This window comes from Charadrius vociferus, unplaced genomic scaffold (genome assembly GCF_000708025.1).
Source record: "Charadrius vociferus isolate BGI_N301 unplaced genomic scaffold, ASM70802v2 scaffold163, whole genome shotgun sequence".
NCBI classification, from domain to species: Eukaryota; Metazoa; Chordata; class Aves; order Charadriiformes; family Charadriidae; genus Charadrius; species Charadrius vociferus.
The window spans coordinates 2,575,224-2,597,948 of NW_009648332.1; the positions used below are offsets into that span (position 1 = coordinate 2,575,224).

The 22,725-nt window shown below is 39.2% G+C and overlaps 1 protein-coding gene across 1 annotated transcript in view; it reads left to right on the top strand.

The window, feature by feature from the left end:
* Positions 1–1,368: 1,368 nt before the first annotated feature.
* Positions 1,369–22,725, top strand: part of SLC1A7 (solute carrier family 1 (glutamate transporter), member 7) — a 55,901-nt gene continuing 34,544 nt past the window's right edge. The window contains exons 1-3 of the mRNA XM_009884612.1: positions 1,369–1,509; positions 2,572–2,651; positions 18,145–18,360. Of these exons, the coding sequence (XP_009882914.1) occupies positions 1,369–1,509; positions 2,572–2,651; positions 18,145–18,360 (437 nt within the window). The remainder of the gene's footprint in view (positions 1,510–2,571; positions 2,652–18,144; positions 18,361–22,725) is intronic.

The window sequence follows — 22,725 nt, forward strand, 5'->3', positions numbered from 1 at the left end:
AGGGTTGCAGCGGGTGTGGAGGTCGACGAGATTTCACGAAGCGTTTTTGTATTATTATTTCATTTGGAGGGCGCACTTGATGCGTGACGCCGGGGTAGCAAAGTTATCTGGGGTTAGAAGATGTCTGGAGTGGGACAGTGCAACACTAGTTCGGTTCTCTTCTGTTGTATGCATTAATAAAATTTTCTGCGAGCCTCTTGTTTTCACAGCACTCTTGTTCAGCATAGAGACTCCACACAGTTTTTCTCTTTTTTTTTTTTTTCTTGTGTGTGTGTCCCTATGTCTTACTGACCAGGCAGCGTGCAGGTGCCACCTCCAAACAGCAGTTTAAGCTCTCATGAGCTTTTTTAGTCTTATGTGAGCAGGTAACAACAAATACTGTATTACAGTATAACATACAATATTGTAAACACACAATTTTGTTGTACTGTATGGATTATTTTCCATAAAAACACTGAATTATCTTAGAATAATCCAGAAACTACAGAAATGTTTTGGTAAGAAAGCATGGCACGGTGAGCAGTTACGGTGGTGTATTTTTATCAGGTATTCACTAGCATAAAAATCAGCGTTGGGATTGAACGCGGACACGGCAAAGGAAAGGAAAGCAATCCCTGTGACTTAGTCTGATAATCCTCTGAAAGTAAATTGGCCCTACTCTAATCAACATAGTGGTTGGAGAAAAAGTGAAATCATTTCACTTCCAAGATAACAAATGACAAACACCAGAAGGTGTCCTTGCATGTTTCAGTATACAGCTATTTTCTGTTCGATGCGTATCTCTCGTAATACTCATTCAGCCTTTTTTCGCCATGAAAACAAAAACCCCAAGCCTGCTTTAGTTAATGAAGTTCAGTTTCACCTAGCTTGCCCTGTTGTGATAGTCCCGTTCAAAATATTACCTACTCTGCCCTTTAGAAAAACTGCAGTAACATTACTTTTACCCGTTTGAATGCGTGACTCGCACTGTTCCCTTTCTAGGTTTGGATGTCCAGATCCCAACCTGGGGAGACTGAGGAATGTACTCAAACGCCGTCTTTCTCCCAGGAGTGTCACTTTGTTTTGAACCAGTCTTGTTTTAGAAATACTACTGCATTCTGTTCTAATTTTCCAGAGCCCCCTAATCTTCTTCCAGGGTCTTAATGATGTAGTCGATAATAGGATTGTTGGTATTAATTTGGAACAATAATGCCAGCTGCTTGCTTGGTGGCTATTGGCAGAGGGGTGACCTTGCAGGTCAGCTAAGCAGAACTGGAAGTGCTTTGATCTGATCTATACAGAGCTAGATCTGTCCACCCCAACAAGAGGAGCGAGTGAGTTCTCTCTCCATGGGATGCTGATTCTTCTCCAAAGAGCACGGAGGACAGCATGGCAGTGGCTTTTGATGCAGTCCTCGCTCGGATCAAGGATGTTTGTAAAAGAAATGGTTTGCTCATTCTCTCGGTGCTGTCGGTCACTATTGGCTGTCTTCTCGGATTCTTCCTGAGGACGAGGCGTCTCTCCCCGCAGGTATGTGTGGCACGGCAGTATATCACTGCACGGAAAATACCGTACTTACGTAAACGAAAGACATAGCAACTTGTGGAACCTCGGGATGGACTGTTGAAGATAAAAAGCACGTATGTGTATTTGTTTGATTGGTTTGATTTCATTTGTTTGTTAATCTACACTGTTCTTTGGGTCTTTTCACACTTTCTCAAACAATATGTTTGCAAAGAGTTCTGGTCTTTAAGACACCTAGTAAGTCTAGCGTAAGCATATTATAATGTTGCAAGTATGGATAATAATAGTAGGTGTTTAAGCTAGATGAAATGTAGTATCTAGTATGGACCTGTTAAAAACTGGTAGCACAATATATTAATTGGATTTTGTATTATTTGGAACACATACGTCTAAAGAATGTACAGAGGTACAGATGTTTATATTACACCAGTGGTATTTTGTATTAATACATTTGAGCTTTCCCATCATTAATAGACCATGTTATTAAATTCACTTGGGGATTTCTCCTCCAGCATACTTCAACTAAGCTCTTTGCAGGTACTCATTTCTTTCTGCTGTATTAGTCAGACAGAACAGAGAAGGCAACATGCATTACTGAATGTATTGTTTGAGCACAGAATATAAATATCAAAATATAAATTTCAAAAAATATGGCACTTAGTAAATGTGACTAAACTAAAACAATTCTTCGTTCTGCTACCGCTAACTGCAGTCTGGACATGTTTTATGTCCAAGCAGTAGCTTCACACACATATAGCAAAACACACAAAATGCAGAATGAAGGGATTATTCAGGGCAACCTATTAACAATAGTCACCAAGAGATGGCATGTTTCATTTTGGCTTCCTTTGTAAAGGAACGAACAGTGTATTGTGTTTTTGTTGAATTACAACACAATATGTAATCTGATTAATTTTAAAATGATCTTTTAAAACCTACTATATTTGCCACCTTGTATACAAAAGCTGCAGATTTTACCAATGTTGTCTGATCCACAGCTCAAGCAGGACTCATGAAGGCAGATAGTCTTTATATCAAAACAATAAGCATCTCTCCATGTATTTCTAGGAAATTAGTTATTTCCAGTTTCCTGGTGAGTTACTGATGAGGATGCTGAAAATGTTGATTCTCCCACTGGTTGTCTCAAGGTAAGTGAGGACAATGATTGTTCCAACAACTTTTGACGTTTCCTAAATGAGACATGGCATCACCACTATTTTGGGTTTAACTGAATTACTGTAAAAGTGCCAGGACCATTATTGACTGCTGTATATTCATATTTATAGTGAAGCTATGGACATATCTTTTAATCAATAGGAACATTTATGCAATACCTCATATAGGTATTATTTTCTTAAAAACTCATGGGGTTTTTTAATTGATGTTTGCTTCTTTCCTTGTAATGGGAGGACTTTTTCCTTCAAGCTAACCAGAAGCTAAATATATAGAATAAGTAATGCACCTTATCAAAAAGCCTACCTTAAATCTAAACAATTAAAATAACACACCATTCAAATAAGATGAAAAAGCACCATTAATTTATAGTCTTCTGCAGTATTTTGAGAGACGTGCTGCAGTATGATAAATATTGAAAAAACACCAGCAGTGAACTAATAATATGTACCTGGCTTCAGCTGAAAGTGAAAGTGATTTCTTAGTGCATTAAAGGCAGAACCTTTAGCGGTGCCACTTTATAGGTGGCGGGATTAATGATCTAGATCCTGGTGCTGAGGGATGGTGCATGGGAGCTGCCATGCTCTTCTAAATTTTAGACAAATTTAGCTCCTCTAAATTTGTCTTGTCTTCCAACTGACTACGATCACAGATACCAGTTGGATGGCCAAAAGCTCTCAGCCCAATGCTGAGAGAAGAGATAAGGAGAGATGGAGAGTAACAAAGCTACCTTTAACTAACCAGATCTGAGAAAAAAATTTTGTACTCTTTGGTGCCTTTCCTTGCAGCCTCAGCTTCTAGGACCAAATGCAAAGGCAAAAAACACATCCTCCATTTTAAGAAAAAGATAAGTTTCTAGGCTTCAGATTGCTGAGAGGTGCTGAAAATAAACACAACCCAGCTCTAATTTTATTTTTAAATCATCTACCTTTACATCTAGTTTGTCATGGTTTTTCACAGAATGAAGCTGATTCATGGTGCTTGCATGCTGAGAACTGGCCATAGTATGACCATAGACTCATATGTGCTTCTGTCCCATGCAGCTAGAAAACATCAAGACAAAATATGTTAGATTTTTTTTGAGAGGTGAAAGGAGAGTTTTCCAAGGACAATAAGAATCTCACACGAGGAAGTGATGTAGTAAGGACAGAAAAGAGTAGGAGCAGGGTCACATGCCCTTCCCTAAAATGCGTAGTTCTTTAAATTCCCTTGGATTTTAGAGATGCCGGGAGGAGAAGCAGCACAGTGGGGAAGAGCTGCTCTGACACAGCCTGTGATAGGTCTAGGTTATCTGCAGATGTGTCAGGAGTGAATCTCTGAGCCGCACTGTTAGAACTGATGGACTCTATCCTATGTGGAAGAAAGAGAAGAAATTTTACAGATCTTCAAAGGGATTAGCTCTTATTGTAAGACAGCGTGAGTCTGTCTCCCTGTATAACAATCTAACCATCACTTGCTATTGCATACTGAAATGTCAGGTTTTTGCAAACAAAAAATACTCTAGATATAATTACATTCTTGTACAGACCTTTTTTTTTTCCCCCCAATAAGCACAGTATTTCCCACATACATTTTTCATAAAATGAGTAAACCAGTGGTCTGTGTTTTTACCAGCCTGCATACACATTTAAACTAAATTTTTTTGTGGATTTGGAATATTCTGACTGTCCTGTGGGAGCAATGTTATTTAAATTATCTTCTGAATTACCCTGTATTATTGTTTACAAAAGCCAGGGGTACAGCACCAAGCTCTAATTTTCCTCTCTTAATCAAAATCAATGCAAGTTTTTTCTTGAACTCGTGAGTAAAACCAAATACTTGTAAAGAAAAGAGAAGGTGAGAAAGGAGGGTTGAAAGAGCCCTCAGTGCAAAATACACTGTCTCCAAGTCCAGAGTTTATCTTGAAGGGCTGTGGCAGAAGTAAAAGGTGGTGAGTGTGTGACTCAGAAGACTGACAATAGACTAGAAAATCTTGCACTTATAGGTCATTAGCACAAATCCAACCTTAAACAGAAGTGGCTGAAAATTTGTACTATCCTTCTTTTGACCTGCTGGTTAGAGAATTAAACAAGGAACTTAGCAGATTGTATCCATTAGGAAGGAGAAACTGATAATATAGTCAGGTATCTCTGCTTGAAGTGTGTTTATTTTAAAAGTTCCTGAAAGCAAAAGAAATCAATCGAACAACAGGAGACTGTTTCTTCAATGTACAGTTCCTTGTCTTACCCAATTCTGTCCCAGCACTTGGAATTGCCTTTTCCCAGAGCTCCTGTACTTGTTCCTATGTCCTTTCACCTGTAGTCTTACTTTTTGTTTTCCTACAAACAGAAAAATCTTGAAAAAGCAACCTCCAGTAAAACTAGCCTTCCAGTTTGAGCCTTTCAGGAGCTTTTGTTTTTGTTGTGACGTGGACCTTCATTAAGGATGGGGGTTGATATTGTTTCAGTTATCTGGTTACATAAACAAGCTGCCTAGCATCATACATGACTCTAAAAGAAGTATATGTTGATTTACCCCATCCTCTGCTGAGGTTTAGCCTTATTAGTATCCACTAAGTGTCTTGTGTATAGAGTTTGCTCTTCTCAGTGATGAATACTCACATAAGGATGCTGCTTCTATTAGCGACATAAAGAAAGAAATTATAATAAGTAGTCTGACAGTTTGTATCTGCCTTAGGAATACTCAGGAAGGGAGAGTTACAAGATCAAATTTTAGACCCTGCAGTCACCAGATGTGCAATACTTAGATGTATAAACGTAGGATACTACTTTTAAACCTGGCAATAAGAGAGCTCAGAGAGAACAGAAGCCAAATCTGAATTCGTAGCTACACACTTAGACTTTGCCTGAGCTCTTACTGCAGTTGGACAAGGGGATGTCCTCAAGCAGCCTGAAAGATTGACTGCAGGAGATCTGATTCCCTGATTCTCTTTGGGGCAGAGACCCTAATCCTCATTTGACAACTGCAATGCAAATATATTTTCTCCCTTATACGCAAAAGGTTTCAGCAAATATTTTTTTTCAAACAGGCACACACATACGTGACAGTGACAGAGGTGAATCTCAGCGCATCCTGCCCTGAGTCCTCTGATATGTTTAAAAAATCATGGGTCCAAGTCTTCAGACAGACATCTGCTAATCAGCTGGCCCAAGGTGCTCAAGTTTGCTAAACCATCTTTCCTTCCATCCAACGCGTTTCCAGGCGTGTGTGGATGCTCAGTCTGTATTACACCCTATAGCCAGGAGGTGGCTCTGTCTGGAAGACTGAGGAACCACGAGTTGTTGAGGCTGCTCAGTCAGGCCAGCTCAGGGAGGACCTGTGCATCTGGGAGGCCTTTCGTCCGAGGTGGTTTCTAATAGTCCTGCCTACCCAGACAATAATAAAATCTCTACTCTCTTTCACTATGGATAATTATAAACTTACACACAAATGTATTCTTCACCTGCAGGTAGCAAGGACACATTGATTGGCAGAGATGCCTGTGCAGCCATCACTTCAGCTTCTCAACTTATTAAATGCTTGAAATAATCAAATCTAATGTCAATGCCTTCATGCTCTGCATGAAGCAAAAAAATGGGAGAGGAATAAACACTCATTTTTCCCATTAATATTTTCTCACATTTGCTAAAGATAATATAAACCCTCTGACCAAGTCTGTGCCTGCAGTGCCAGGCGTGGGCGCTGGTTTGAGCACAGGCCAGCCATGCTGGTAGGGACTGTACCATAACTCATGAGCTGTCACCTCCCTTCGGAGCATCTTTGTCCTTGCTCCCATTCCCTGCCCCTTCGTCTTCATCTCAGGTTACCAGTTTTGTACAGATCGACTTCCAGTGGGCCAGAAACCTGATTTTCAGTAGGTGTAATTGCATCAACTTATGGTTTTGGGGAGGCTAGTACTGAAACCTTATCTGTTACAACTTTGCATCTTGTGACTGAGGTTTTGAAGAAGCTGCAAACTCTGACTGAAAAATTTACCGCTGCTGGGGCATTTTATAATGCTTTTTTTTGGCATGGATTCCTTCCAGTAGGCAGAGAGCTTACACTGCGGCATTTACCCAGAGAGGAAATTCAGCTCTCCCTTGCTGTTGGAAAGGCAGAGGTGCAGTGAGCCCAGAGGGGAGGAGGAGGTCTGGCTCCTGGTGCTGCAGAACCGCCACGTGCACCAGACCTCCTGCGTCTTCAGAGACTAATTGCAAAATGTGTGTGCTGCAGATCTGTAAGGCAGGTTGGAGAAGAGGCAGGGCTTGCAGCCCCTGGTTCTTGTTTCAAGGTAATACTAGAAGTGCACAGGTTTGTTCTTTTCTGTAATCAGCCATATAGTTTCACAGACCTTACAGGAACCGAATTCTCTCTTTTGGAGCCTTGCACCCCGTCATTTGAGAGAAAAAGGAATTAAAATGTTATTGGTAAGTGCTCTCAAACACACAGAGTTTGGCTGCATAAGCCTTGCTTCTTCAGAAAAGCAGGCTAAAGCCAGTTACACAGGTTTACACCACCTGAACCTATTGAGTTATCTTTGTCTTATACGTATACCTGTATATGTAATAGAATATTGCATCCTTTATTTCAACGCCCTCCTTGTTTATATGATTACAGCTTTTATCTGGTAATAGATATAGGGCCCAGTTTTCTAAGACTATGCTCAGCAGTAAGCAGTGAGACTACTTGCGGGAAAGAATTGTCAGGGTGGAATTGAACTGTTCAGCTGTCTAATGGTCTTGTTAGCACAGTGAATATTCCCTTTAGAAAAAGCAGTTAGTTTTGTTTACCACCGACCATTTGCTAGCTATTCAAGAAATAATGAGTAGCAGCGATTTGATCCTTTTCCATGTGCAGAATCTGTTAAAGAAAGATTATTCTCTTTATAGTCAAATCTAAATAACTGATTTGACTTGTATTTTTTTTTAATTATAAAGCTCATTCCTCTGAGTATATTGTGCCTGATACAAGCAAGTGTATGCCAATAAAATGTTGTATTTATTTGAAAGCTTATTTGGGGGTAGTAATAAATATTTGTTACTATTGGGGTTTTGTTGCTGAATTAAATATGATATGCTAAATATAGAACTGTCTTTCTTTAAGGGGATTCCTGTCCATAATGCCATCAGTTCTGGTAATCCCCTATCCTTCTGCTCAGATTCCTGAGTGGGTCATTCTTACTCATGCTGTTAAAGCCTAATATTTAATTAGAAACTACTCCTTTATAGTACCCTTTTCCCCGTATCATTTTTTCACAGCCCTCTGATTTGGCGAATGCATTGGCATTTTAACATCCCACTAATGAAAAATATTGCTCATTCTGTTCTAATGCAATTCTGTTGTTGTTCAGCTGTACTGTGCCATACCAAATGCCGCCTCTCAGGATTCATTAGTTACATTTCAAGAGTTGACAATTGTATAAACTGTGCAAGAGGATGTGGAGATGCTCTGGGTGCAAGCAGACGTGAGCTCACTTAGCCCATGAGCCAAACTGGGCAGACCAGTGCTAGATCCCTGCTGGAAGCCGTATAGCCGCATTAGCGTGGCTTTGCGCCCAAGCTCCTATGCGAAGGGCTAATGTGGCTATATGGCTTCCGGACCAGCCTTGGCAGCTCAGAGCGAAGGCAGGGTGAGTTCTTGTCTGTCTGCAGTTATCTGTGCAGGCATACCCTAATTTAACTTCACAGCAACAGTATATTCTTTGGGAGTTCAAGGTTTGGTTAAAAACATGCTGTGAGACAGACCATTAGCTTGGGTAAATTGTGTGGTGCACTGTTTTGCTTGCTGTCAGCTGTAGATGAAACTGGTAATAGACCATAGACTGGAGATTATTTGTCTGTTTTACTGCTTAAGCTTACACTTAGTTAGGGATGAAAAATTTGACCCAAACATTCAGAGGCCAGTACTGAAATTTTCAGTCTAAGTCTTCTACTATGATTATAGATCAGTGCCTGATATGGTCAATATAATGTCTCTTCAGAAGGCAAATACAGATCTCTAAAAGGCTACGAAATCTATCTTTTTTCCTATTTATCATTAAATTTTAACCAAGAGGACAGCCAAAATTCATTCACTCAATAATACCGGTTTTATGTGAATGACAGTATGTGCAGTACTACTTCTTCTCATCCATTCCTGGTACTGAGAGATACTTTCTATGTTGTCTTGACAAATTCACATAGGAGACTGAGTAGGAAAGGATTGATAATGTAAGTTTCTGGTCAGTTTTCACTCAGTCTTTTCTGCTATGTATGAGTTAAACTATTCCCTCCGGTCATTCTTCTCATAAATACCATTCGTTCTGTTCTTATGCTTGTGCAGCTGCCAAACTGGGGCATAATCGAGTGCAATCAAATTTATGTACTGTATTATCTAGTGATGTGTTGCGGAGCAGCTGCAAAATGCTGCCTATGGCTCTCTGAGGAGTCTGCTCAGGACAATGTTTTATAATGTACCAAAGCAGCGGTATTTTCCCATAGATTAAATTGCTCCTGGAAACACAGGGCCTTTTCTTCACATTATTAGGCTCTGGATTTTTTCCCTCTATTTCACCTGTGTTACTTTGCCAATAGTAAATATTGGCACTAGGGAACAGGTCTTCCCCAACAGAGGAGGGTAAACCTTCTGCTGGGTTAGTATGGGAAAATCTGTGGGGTACCTGAATGATAATGTAAAGTGTGTATAATGTCCCATTTCCGAACTACCTGTCATGTGTATCACTGTAATGTAAATAATAATAAAAAATACATTTCACCCCAGTGAGAACAAGCTGTTAGCCCTTTCTTAGGACATGCCGTCTACAGTCTTTATGGTGGAGAAAGTCAATCTAGAGATGTGAGTTTTAAGGAGATGACAAAAGGGGATAAATATATTTACTTTCAGAGTGAAAAGCAAAACTGTACTTGGGTGAAACTAAAAGGAAAGGATTGCCCAAGGGTAAGAAGAACTGGTCAGAGAGTGATCTCATTCAACACCATTATACTACTTTAAATTATCCATATCGCTATTATATTGCAGAACTGATGTCAGATTACCCCAAAAGTTCTCCAAAGGATGCTTTGAGATCACCCGAGCTTGTAGAAGAAAATTCCATTCTACCTTCTTAGGAAACCTTACTAAGAATCCCTCCTTCATGCCCCAGACATCTTCAGAAGTTTCACTACACTATAATCTGTAACATTATCGATGTTCTTAGCTGTGGTCAGGAATACAGATTCTAATGGTCAGATCCCGTGCTATCTTCTATTGTTTCCTTTTGCTTATGCGACTTATGGGTCTGAGCTGGTTCAGTGAAAAACTACATATTGCAGAGTTATGAATGCTGTAATGACAAAATTGGACCAACAGCACAAATCATTTAGGCGGTGTCACTAGGGATCTAGTGATGTGCGATAGACATCTATGGTCACGAAGTGAATGGGCGTGGAAAGCACTGAAGTGATTACAAATGGGGTATGAGCAGCTTGTGACCTGACAGAATTTTTCTGTAGTCTTCCAAGAGCTCTAAAATACTTAGTGTCTTGCAAAAGAAAGGGCAATGACATGTGAAGCTTGAGGTGCTGGCTGGATTCCCTGTTTCCTTAGGATAGAAATATATATGAACTATAAACAGTTGAATAAATCTGACATTTGTTTATAAACCAAATTTGTGTTTCAAATCCTTTTGCCCTTTTCTTAATCTAAAAACCCTTGAAAGAACTGTCAGAATGAAAAATCAAGTATTATTAAGATTCTTAGCTCTTTCCACGGATGTTAATTTGGTGTCATTTGTATCCTGACCTTTGAATTTAGGAAATACTTTTTTTTTTTTATCAATCAGAACAGTTAAAGTCAACAAGCCACCTGAGTTCTACATAAGCTATATTACAGTGTCTCAGATCTCCTTTATCAGTCAGTGATCAAAGGTTGCTGTTTGTCCCTTCCAGCATTTGTAGATGTATCGCATCTACGTGATGTGGCCTTGCATATTGGGCTATTTGGGAGGAAGCAGTGACGGAATAGCCATTGGACTTTGATCTTCACTGTGTGCTGTACAAGTCCTGCCTTGTTAACATTAGTCTGTAAAAACAGATTTCCTATTGCACACTAAGAAAATGCAATGCATTATGTGAATTCCTGGAAAGATTTTTGCTATGTATGTCAGTTTATCAGTAACGCTTACAAGTGTTAGATGATAATAAGGAAAAGGAGAAAAGGTGAAAAATAAAACTCCTACTATTTTATAAAGCATTATTTTAAAAAAGAATCTAAAAAAGCTGCATGTTATGATGAACTAGAAATGTAGACTTGGTTTCTGTTGTAGATTTCTGTTTCTTTTCCAGCAGCCTAGCTGTAAAATTAAACACAATCACTGCAAATAGTGTATTGCAGACAGCGAGATCTTCTAACATATTGTTCATTTGCTGTTGTTTGAAGATCAAGAGCCAGACTTTCCATCATGCCTGACACCTTTGAGCTTCCACTGTGTTTAGTAAAATAGCTATATACTGAGGCACTCTGAAAAGTTAATTCACATTTCAAGTGCTATCTATGGCTGACAGTCTAACCATACAGAAACTGCTGCAACGATCCTATTTGTAAAACAGCTTCCACTTTATTTATTTGGTTTTTGAGCACAGAGATTATTTTCATTTATATCAAGACATCTAAACTTTAAAAATGCTGTTTCCTATTACTCGATTTTCAGAGGAGACAAACCTCAGTGGCCCCCTGGGCCTTCAGGAGGATTCTAGACTTCTCACCTCCTTTGAAAATCATGCTGTAATACTATGAAACTTTGAATAATACTTGATATTGGGGATCTTTCCACTGACTCCAAGTGATCATGATAGTTCCTTAGTTGTGTTCAGATCAGTGGAAGCCTGTAAGTACACTGGTAGTCTGAAAAACTATTGAGCCCAAGTAAAATTCACAGAGAGCCTAGGTGTCATTTTATTGCCTGTCCGGACTGTACAGAAACATACACAGAAATAGTGTTCATCTGTACAAATGGGCTGTCCTTCAATAAGTGCACAACACATACCTGATCCAGCTTAGTTTGGGGTGTGAACATGGATTATTGCAGGATTTTATCTTCCTCTGTACTTAGACAAATGGTGTCATGACACATGAGAGGTCCTGGCCCCACTCAAAAGTGGGTGGATGGGCCTGGAGGTGTAGGGTGGCACCAGCTTCCAAGGTGCCACTTGGTTGTTTGTAATATGTATACAGGTACAGACCACCAAGTGTGCTAACTATCTGCTTGCACAAGTCTGGGCAGGAGGCATTTTTTCCTGTGCAGTGAGTTACAACATGTGGAGATGAAAAAAACAAGTTATAACATATCACTGTAAGTAAGGGCAGACCACGAAGGGTGAAGCTGAGACAGGGACAGGCTATGGTCCTCTCACCAGTACCACCGTCATTCTGGCATGTGATGATAGCAGCAGGCTTTTCTATCGCCGCCATGGCAGTGTCCTGCTCTGTAGGTATTCCGTATTGTTAGAAGAAAGCAAAAGAATATCCTGGAAAGAAAGAGCCATTCTAATCCCTCTTTCTCACTGTTGAAATAATTTTAACTACACTAAAGATTAAGAGCAAAATCAAGCATCAAACTATAGAAAGAGCCAGACAAGTTTTTTCTTTCTCTCATTACTGTAGAGAGTTTTATTTTCTTTGTTGCAAACTGTTCCTCCATAAATGGTACCTCCATGGAAGTGAATCAGCCTGTCATGAAAGCACAGATAGCTGGGCACAGATGAGGAAAAGTCTGATGGTCCACTGCAATATAGAGACCACTTCAGGAATATCTTTCTTCACTGTAAATTGTTTGTCTTTAAATAAAGTGCCTTAATTTCTCTGTTTCCTTGCCTGTAAAATGGAGATACGGCCTTCCTGTATGATATTAGGCTATGTTAGTAAAGCATTTTAAGATGATTAAATGGCTTGTGCTGTGGAAATGGAGATTATTACCATGTTGAAACTTGAAGGCACTGACCTTGACAAAAAGGTAAGCGACAGCCTGCCTGCACGATCAAGCAGCATTAGTGAAGCCAGCACTTCACTTTCATGATGCTCAACTGTAATATAATCATCTCTAATGTAGCTGTTAGAGGAGCTTCCCAGCCTCACTGGGAGAACTTGCTTAGGAAGGTCTTTTCTACAGCATGCAATTACAAAATGAGAATGCGAGGGAGGGTACAGGATGAATGAAAACAAACATGATGCTAGGAACAACTGTTGGTGGTTAATACTTGACCATTACTTCTTGACAGGATTAATGTCTTTCTAATCACACTAATCCCTTCTGATAACTTTATCCATAATCCATCTATTTCAAAGCAACATCCAGATGGCTTCTGGTGGAGAGGAAGACAAAGTAAACATGCAGAATGGGGTCTTAACAGCAGCTTCTTGTATTTTCCCTTTCTGGGGATATAGGTTTTGATCTTGAGACAGGTCAAAAAAATGTACTTTTACCAGACAGCAACAGAAAAAACTAGAGAATTGCAGAGAAGATAGAAAGTTCTGTTTTCATTTGTAAATAAAATGCTTCATAAGTACTCTGACGCGTATCAGTGGCAGCCAGAACAAGCCTAGAGGTGCTCATAAAGGTTTAGCTCCTTGTTTGCATGGGACTAATTAGATTTCTGAGATATTGAAAAAATTCCCTTCCTCGTTACATCAAAATTGCTATAGTAGTTTTGGGGGGTTTACGCAGATTTCTCTCAAAGCAGACATGAAAATTACCACCTAATAGTTTTGTTGGTTTGTACTACTACCAATATTTTAAACAACCTAGTAACTGACTTTATATTTTTAATGAGTCACATATAATAATTCCTGGAATTGCTGACGTCTTACTCTTCCCTTCTAGTTTCTCCTTAAAAGCTTATCTAGGTTTCATTAGATCTTCCACTTATCCTGGCTTCGCTCCTTACCTTCCTCCCTCAACAAAGGCCCCATAAAGAAATAATTCTTTGTAACCTTTCATAAATCACATGGAGACTGTCCAAAAAAAGTAAACAAACTTTAATTAAGCTGTCCTAGAGAAAACAATTTAGGTAGGGGTTTTTTTAAATAACAATCAGTAATAAAACAATTGAAGTCTTAGTGGAATAATTGTCTTAAATATCTGTCCCACTAAAATGCCACAAGTAAATAAACTTTTTTGAATTATTTGCCATTTCTTTTGAACAAAATGCTGCTGTTTGTTTTATTGCCTTTCTGCCTTTCTTTCTCCAATAAAAATGTGTCTAGATAGTTCAGAGAAGAGACAAGACAGATTTGCCTGTATTAGAACAACTAATTTCCCAGGAAACAAAGCAGAGTAAATTTATAATTACCTAAGTCCCAGTAAAAAAGCCAGATATTTTTTACTTGTTAAGAATAAAAATACAAACCTTATAAAGATTGTAAACATGCAAATATTGTGGAGCCTTAGGTTTGCATTGTGTAGAGATCTTCAGGTTATCAAAACACAACTTTGAAGATGCTTGAAAGTGACAGACATGTAAGGACCATAGGACAGATATTTGCACAGATATACAGCAGATACAACAATTTTGGAGGCTATTCTTCAAATCATGTGTAGTCTCTGAGAATACACAGTTTCATCCAAGATTTGCTAGCTAAACAAGATGGAGTTAAAAAAAAAAGCAGCAGACTATTCTCGACAGCAGAAGTAAAAGCCACAGGAAGATCATTTTTGTATGTAATTGGAACAATCAATGGAGGAGATAAAGGGGTCATGGGGCTACTTAGTTTATTATGGTGTCTGTTATTATATCCAGCACCAGATGTTTCAAAGCAAGGTGCAAGAAACCTCTTAAATCATAGTAATCAGAGGTTTCATTTAAATCCTGCAGTAGAAGACTTAATATCTCAGGCACAACTCATTAATGCATTTTTGGAAGCCTTAGGCTTGATATCATTTTTTTCTATACAAATTAAGAAATGGTCCCTGAACATGACAGTACACTTTTGTGGATTTTTTTTTTTTTTTTTGCCAGATTGATTAAATAAGTGAGATGTACTGTAATTATTCAGAAAAGCTGCAGATTGTTTTTCATGGTCTTAATCCTGTTTTGTCCATTTCGCAATCATTAAAAGATGTTATGGAAGCTACGCATGAAACATGTGTGGAAGCTACTTAGCTGCATAGCAAGTCAAATAATTTTAATCTATGAATCAAATATCTGTCTTGTTATTTCAAGCCTCACCAGATTCTGAGGCTTGACAAGAATTAAAGGTACACTGGTTTTCATTCCATTGTGTTTTATGAGATCTAGTAGTGGATGGCATGGGAACATCTTTGTTCAGTTTAGAAGCAGCTTGGGAAACTGTTGGGGAAGTTTTTATGTAGCCAAGAGTGTCTGATGAAAATTCGATTTAAAGGGGAAACCTGAACATGATACAGTGATCTTAAGTTAAACCATCAGGAAGCTTATTCTTCCTGACTTGCCTATTCCCTAGGAAATAAGAAAAGTACTTTTTCTTGTCATTCTTTGACTACATTATGTGAATGTTTGAGCTCTAGAGGTCAGTGGTGAGGAGCACCTGTGATATAACTGTGTATTCATATTTCATACAATAACTGTGATAATCAGTATGTCTCTTAATCTTTATGTCTTCTGTCCCTATCCCTCTGACATCAAACATACGAAGTCAAATGAAAAACAGTTAATGAGTAATTACTATCTTATACTAGTTACAGGAATTTCTTTCTGAAAATGATTCTGAGCAATTGCTTAAAAGGACATGACCAGCGTTACTCCACAGAGAATTGCTTCCACTGGGCCCTTCTTAAAACTGAGCATTGCAGGCCATGAAAAACACAGAGCTTTGTCTGAACCCAGACCTTTTTTCATGCTTCTGTCACACCACAGTTACCCCTGTTGCACCTCCATAGTTAATTACTTTTGAGAACTTTCTCATCACAGCATGAACTGAGCATGACTTTATCTGGTGACAGGATAATCTCATTACAGATGATGATCTTGTTAATGAATATCCCCAAGACAGAGCAATCTCATTATTAGCCCCCTCAGGATTTGTCACCTGAGAGCCAATGTATGATTAGATTCTAGATGCACAACATCTTCCCAGATCCTAATGGACCAACATCTTGAGGCTGCGGTAGCATCCCCAAAGGCACATGAACCACTGGACATATTTAATTAGGATTTTTGTCCCTAAGTACTTCTGGACATACTTCTCAGGTGAACAATCAAGACAGATCAAGTGCTACGTGCAAGGTTCATCTCTCTGTTGTTCTGTAGAACAAACACAACGCGGCATCAAGAACAACAGAAACAGTGCGGCTTTACCACATTGACGGCAGCTTCAGGGCTGTACCAGGAAGAGAAGGGTACTGTCTGTCTCCTCAGTAGTGCCCTCTCCAAGTCATTACTCTGCATGGTGTCCTACCTACAAGTTAACAGCTCTGCTGACCAACTATCAGGCCTTCATACCACTCGTGTCAGTTTCCCTGCATAGTATGTCTATAAAGAACACTGAAAATTGTTACCACGAAAAACATCCAGGTAGTTCAAAATCAACCTGTTTTTCATTTTTCCGTTTTGTTTTTTTTTTATGGGAAGGTTAGGGTGGGAAGTGGAGCAGTGCTAAAGTCTAGTACAACATAGGTATCTCCTTTGGGCATCAATGAGCTATTGAACTGGCTCAATGGCCTGTGAAACCGCAGTCTACGAGAAGAGTTCAGCCCTAGAAATCTAATAACAACAGAGGATGTTTTACAAAAAACTAACACCTTAATTTGAGATAAATCTATTTACCTCGACTGTTTTATCAAAAAATGTTTTAGAATATTTACTCTTCTGTATGGACCCATCCAAGGGAAATGCCAAGGAATTGCTGCTACTGTTTTTTAATATGTAGTGCTGTGTTTGTACACAGTGCTTTACAGACACGCAGAAAGGTGGAATTTTAATGACATACAATGATAAAAGCGAGGGAAGAACAATAGTTACAAGAGTGAGAGTTATCAAGATGTTTGTTTTCTAAATGATCCATATTACAGTGCAACCAATGTTTCCCCTTGCTCCTATAGCGTTAACAAAGCCCGCGCTAGATGAGAGACTGGCAATGCAGAAAAGCAATACATTTTCTTAATTAATCTAGTGGATAGCAGGAACCTGAGCACTAAATCCCACCCATTTGATTTCATTAAATCTACTGTAAAGGTTAAGCTGCACTTTAGCATTGGCTCTAGACAACCTCACTCAGCAGAGTGAGGTCAAGGAGATCTCATTCAAGGAGGTGCAGCTTAGTAAATGACTATTTATGAGGAAAGGCCTGATAAACGGTTCTGTTTTGATGAGAAAGCTAAACAGCGGGGCACATCACATAGTAAATTTGGTATTTTATTTCACCTGCAGTTTTCCTGAGATATTTGCTTTGATGAGTTTACAGAGAATTATTCAAAGCTAAATCTCAATTTAAAGCCCCAAGCAACACTGGTGTCACTGGAAACTCAAATCTCAGTCTCGGGTCACTTGGAAACAGCGTCAGGGTCTATGTCAGAGCAGCCTGGAACAAATTCAGGGACCAAAGAGTGCCCTGTCTAATTTGCCTATAAAGAGGGTCAGTGGGAGCTAAAGCTGAAGTCGCATAGCTTGGCAGAGGCAAGCTATACAAGCAAGAGGATGGACACTGGTCATCCTCTGGCAGTGGTGGGCAGGGAGCTAAAGAGGAAAGAAAGGCTGAAGTGACCATAGCATTTTCTTTGCTCCCCACTGTGCAGCCACACCTGCCCTTGAATGAGTTTCCTCTGCACACCACACACTGCCTCCACTTCCACTGGGAGCATGCTGAATCACAGTCTGCTCCCCAGTGTGCCCCCTGGTAAAGCAGAAATATATTGTGCTTTGTATTGGTTTAGAAAGAAAAAAAGTTATTCTTTGGGGTAAAAATGGACTGTATGACAAAATTTCCCTTTCATGTTTTGCATTTTGAAGTCGTGATCTGGCTTCACACAGGAAGGGCCAAGGGGTTTCACCAGGTTTCCTGCAGAGGTCCCTTCTGACCTGACTTATTCTATGATCCTGTAAAATTATGCGTAGAGTTTCATACCTAAGTTTGTATGACTGATTATTGCCATTGCTCCTGTGAACTGAGCCGTCACACATGTAGGTTGTAAAACTGTCCCTCCAGCTTCATGGAACAGTCGATAGGATTCAGTCCCATTGTGTGCAGCCTGAGCTTCCAAGTTCCTTCAAGTAACCAGGATCTCACATAGCAATTCGGAAACATCCCTTTAGACACAGAGGCTACAGCTTTAGTGTTACTGACAAGCTTCTAAAAACACTGATATGTAGGCAATCCTAAGGATCATAGAATCATAGAATTGTCTAGGTTGGAAGAGACCCTTGGGATCATCGAGTCCAACCATAAGAGAGGCAGGTAAACTGGAATAATTAGGAAATTAGGTTTTCAGCTGCATTAACGTTATGCAAAAGATACTATATATGTTGTGTTTTCTTTCCACAGCTTAATGTCTGGGCTAGCAGCCCTGGATGCCAAGACTTCCAGTCGATTAGGTATCATAACCGTCACTTACTACCTGTGGACAACATTTGTGGCTGTGATTGTGGGAATAATTATGGTCTCCATTATCCATCCTGGTGGAGCAGCACAGAAGGAGGCCACTGAAGAGGGCGGAAAGCCCATCATGAGCTCTGCAGATGCACTGCTTGACTTAATCCGGTAACTACATTCATTCTTTCTGCTTTCTGGAGGTAGCATTTTGTGCATAACTGCATGAGGAACTGTGGCCTGAGGATAAGTTCTGAACCTAAGGATGAACATTTTGTTTAAATCAAGAAAAAGAATCAAGAAAATTTCAGAAGATGATTTTCAAGTTATCAGATGTTTATACTGGCTTTTTGTAGTAAAATTTAAATGAATAGCCACCAAATCAATCAGAAGTACTAACAACACTGGGGTAGGGTGTTTTTTTACCCCCACAGAATCACATGTAGCCTGTTGAGATCATCATGAAATCTATTATTAAGGCCAAGACAGTATTAAAATGTAATGTTAATTTAAATAAGGGTAGGCAGTTGTAATAGGCAAAAACTTAAATATGAGAGCTGAAATCCACATTTTTCAGGAAATAATTCTTAAAAGTGCTGTTATAACTGCTCATAGCAACTCTCAGATGAAGGATACAATTAGAAAGACCACTGTTGTGATCTTTTTATTCCTTATTTTTATCACATTATTTGTTCTGCTTTGTGGCTTTCTCTTGTTTGTTTTACTTTGTTTTGCAGAAGGGAGGGTTGCTCTTTTAGACCAGCATTAGAGCACCAATGGTATTTTCACGGCCTTGCCTGAATATCCCTCTTTGTCTCAACGTTTCAGGTGCTAGTGGAACTAGTTTCCTGACTGAACATAGTATGCGCCTCAGATTTATTTTGCTCATACAGAAAGACGAAGTTTTGCCTCATGTGATCTCATACTATGTTGAACAGGGGCGTCTAGGCCGAGTGTGTATCTAAAACACGAAGATTTCTCTTTGGAGTTTGACTTGTTAAAATTAAAAATGTTGCGTAGTTTTTCTTTCAAACACCCAAATTCCTGACCCTGAGAGGGCATCAGCACACAAAGTACTTCAATGAGAGTTACTGAGACCTCAAATCAGAAGGAACTGGGATGAAAAGCTTATAAAAATCTTTTTTTTCTCCTCCAGTTGCACTTAGCCAGGCCATCTGAAACCCTTGTGTTCTTATGTTATATCAATCAATGTCTTACTGAGAATGAGCCAGATTATATTAGCCATGGAGCAGCAGCTAAGCGCACTCTCTTTTGTAGCTTTCCAGAAGACCACCATCTTAATCTGCAGTGGGAAGATGCCCACTTCATGGCATCTGTGTCTTCCCAGTGACTTTGCCATGATACATGTGCAGTGGAATTCGCACATGTGTGTTTGTGACATAATGTTAAGTCATATTATTTTGTTTCTGCTGCATAAAGGACTATAGTTCCTACACCAAGAGGAAGGAACTGAGCAAGTTACCGGAGCTTTTAAACCCTTAGTATGACAAAGTAATGTGAGAAGTAAAAGAGAATTCAAGAAAACAGTAATCTTAATTATTATCTTCATAGTGGCAGTGTTTGGAAGCCGTTTCTGGTGTGCTGAGCTGTTTCTAAGGCCTCAGTCTTAGACAAGTAAAGGCATAATCAGACATAGGGTGCAATGTTACATCCAAACTGACCTTACAGCTGTCTCTGTAAAGGGTCTCCCTAACCATAGGTTCCCATTCCCTTCCTCACACCAGCCCAGTTGCTTTTTGAGACCCAGTGTAAACTAGTTCATGGAGATGAGTCAGATGAAAAGTAATTTGGGCATGCAAAATTTAAATTCAGTTCTACAGTATTATGTTTGCATAAAACAACCGAATGTCTGTATGACTGGAACCTGAGATCTGACTTGATCTCATCTCTTCATCTCTGTCTGGCTAATCCCTGTACACCACAGATTTAGCGGTGAGGTTTGGGAACACTTTATTCTGCTGAGCCTCATTGCAGGTAAAATGCTACATCCTGATCTAAACATTTGCAAATATTTTCTATAATTTCACTTCCTACAAACATTTACCTGAGCAAATTGTAATAGTTTGCATGCGTATTTCAGGCATTCATGTTTCTAACCAGGCACGTGCTTTTAGACTGTGAAACCTTAGAGTCTTCACCGGTTTGGGCTAGTGCCAACAACGACAGGCCAACAAGCCACTCTCATTACCGAAGCTTAAAAAGAGAGAATAAAGCTCTCTCCTTTTGCTGTGCTAAGCAGCAGTCACAGCTGCAATCTTTCTACCCTGAGTGCACAAACTGATGGTTTTTATTCCTCCACTACAGAAATAACCACATTTACTAAATAAATAAAAAAGAATAACACAACTGTGGAGAATGGGCTTTCAGCCTAGGCAAACACTATGGGTGAAATCCTGGCTCTGCTGAAGTCAATTGCAAAACTCCTAAATATCTATGTGGAAGTCTGGATTAAATGTAATGATGTATCTGCTGGTTTGAGCTAGAAAAGCTGATCCTGTAGCTCAATGATAAATCACTTCCATTCACAGCTGGAGACCATCTTTTTAGGCCCAGATTGGCTTATCTTCTCAATTCATTAATTTCCTCTCAATTTATCAATTGCATATGTGCACAGAAGTTTGCACAGGAAACATCTGGCATTCTTCAAATGAAGAATGCTAAATGTACAAGTGGAGAGATGATATATGTGACATAATTGTGGGGTTTATTTTAAAAGCATGAATCTTGGCACGGTGATACACGTATTCACCCTCACTGATTTCAGATTTGAAGCCACTTTGAAATGATGAAATGCAATATTATTTCTTGTGATGTTATATATGACATTGTCAGGTCTGGAATTTTTGGCAGGGACAATGTTGCTAGAAATTGAATTTCTGGAATTTTTGGGTGAGGATTTTGCTTTTAGAAGTGCTTTTAATCAGAAATTAAAGAACGTCCTGACTTAGCAATAAATGAAGCCAAGAACTACTGCAGAGCATCATGGTCATCCTAAACACCTGCAACATTAATCAGTAATCACATTATTATTCTGCATTATTTTGCAGACGGTGCTTCCCATGTATCTTTGTCTGTTATGTAAAAAAAAAATAGCAAGAAAACCTCTAGTGTATATGATCTGATTAGGACATAACAGCGACACTGTACTGCATAATTCTGAAATGGCTCTAAACCTCACATCAAACAGGACATACATAATCTTATCAACCTACTGAATTTCATGCCTCAAAAATTGTATCCACAAGTCAACCATTTTTGCCATGCGAAACAAAAATACTCGAAAGACTTCCTTTCTAAAGGGAACCCAAAGAGACTGGGGACAAAGATATGAATCTGTCCCTGCTGATTTCCTCCTAGATTCAGTCTGGACAGAGAGGCCACTGAATGCAGCATAACAGAAGTGTTTTCAACATTCAAATACCTGAAATCTTTACTGCTGCTTTGGCCTTAAGTGTCTGAATTTTTGCTTTAATCTGATCAAGCTTTAAACCAAATAAATCTTCTGCTGTCTGTGGAAGATAGATACCCATTTAACCAGGTAGTTCACCTTTGTACCTGTGCAGGACTGTCCCCTTGCATAACTTGCCCCTCTCTATCGGCAGTGTGCCACGGTCCGGGCTAAGGACAAGTAATTCAGAAGGCAGCTGTGAGTCTGATGCTGTGCAGTAGATGCTGTTCTAAAGATGCTTCTCTCTTTAGCTGCCACTTTATTACTACATTGAGATATATGTGCACATCTGCCTTAGTTATATTCAAGGTTTCTGGTGCAAGCACTGCAAGGCTCATGAAAGTGTATTTTCTTCCATATTTCAAACTATAAATCCTAAGGCTAAGGATCATCTTGTTCTCTTTAACGCAACAAAGCACCCGATGCTTTATGAATTTTAACAGTTTATTCTCATGATGTACAATGCTTCTGTGAGGTAGGCAAGGACCATTTTCCTTTCTTACAGCTAGAGAAGCAAGATATATGGAAAAAAAATTACCTCACTGAGGATTGTTCAGAAAAATCTGTGGCGCCAGAGGAAATACTCCCAGCTTGTACAAGACCTAGTGGGAGTCTTGTTCTAGGAATGTGGCTTTTGGGGCACCTCAATGGAAGTAATAACAGTGACTCAATATACATCTTTACCTTCTTTTTCCTGTGTGAATTATTGAAATTAGCTTCGTACTATGTCCCCAAAAATAAAAGAGTGAATTTGTAGTAGCCTTTTGTGAGTTAAGAAATGAAGAAAGGCAAGATAACAATTTTTTAACGTAATTTAGGCTTTGAGTGTTTTATTCAAAAGGACAAAAAGGGACATATTCAATTTAAATATTAGGTTTGTTTAATTCTACAATGTATACTCACCTGACAAGCAGAATAGAAAATGTCTATAATTTGGGGATGAACATTTGTGAAAGAAGATATATGACTCAGGACCACACTGTTTACATTAGCAGTTATTATTTCCAACACATTCTGTTGCCATTATCAAAATACCTTTGATTTAGAAGGGTAAATCTTGTTGCAAC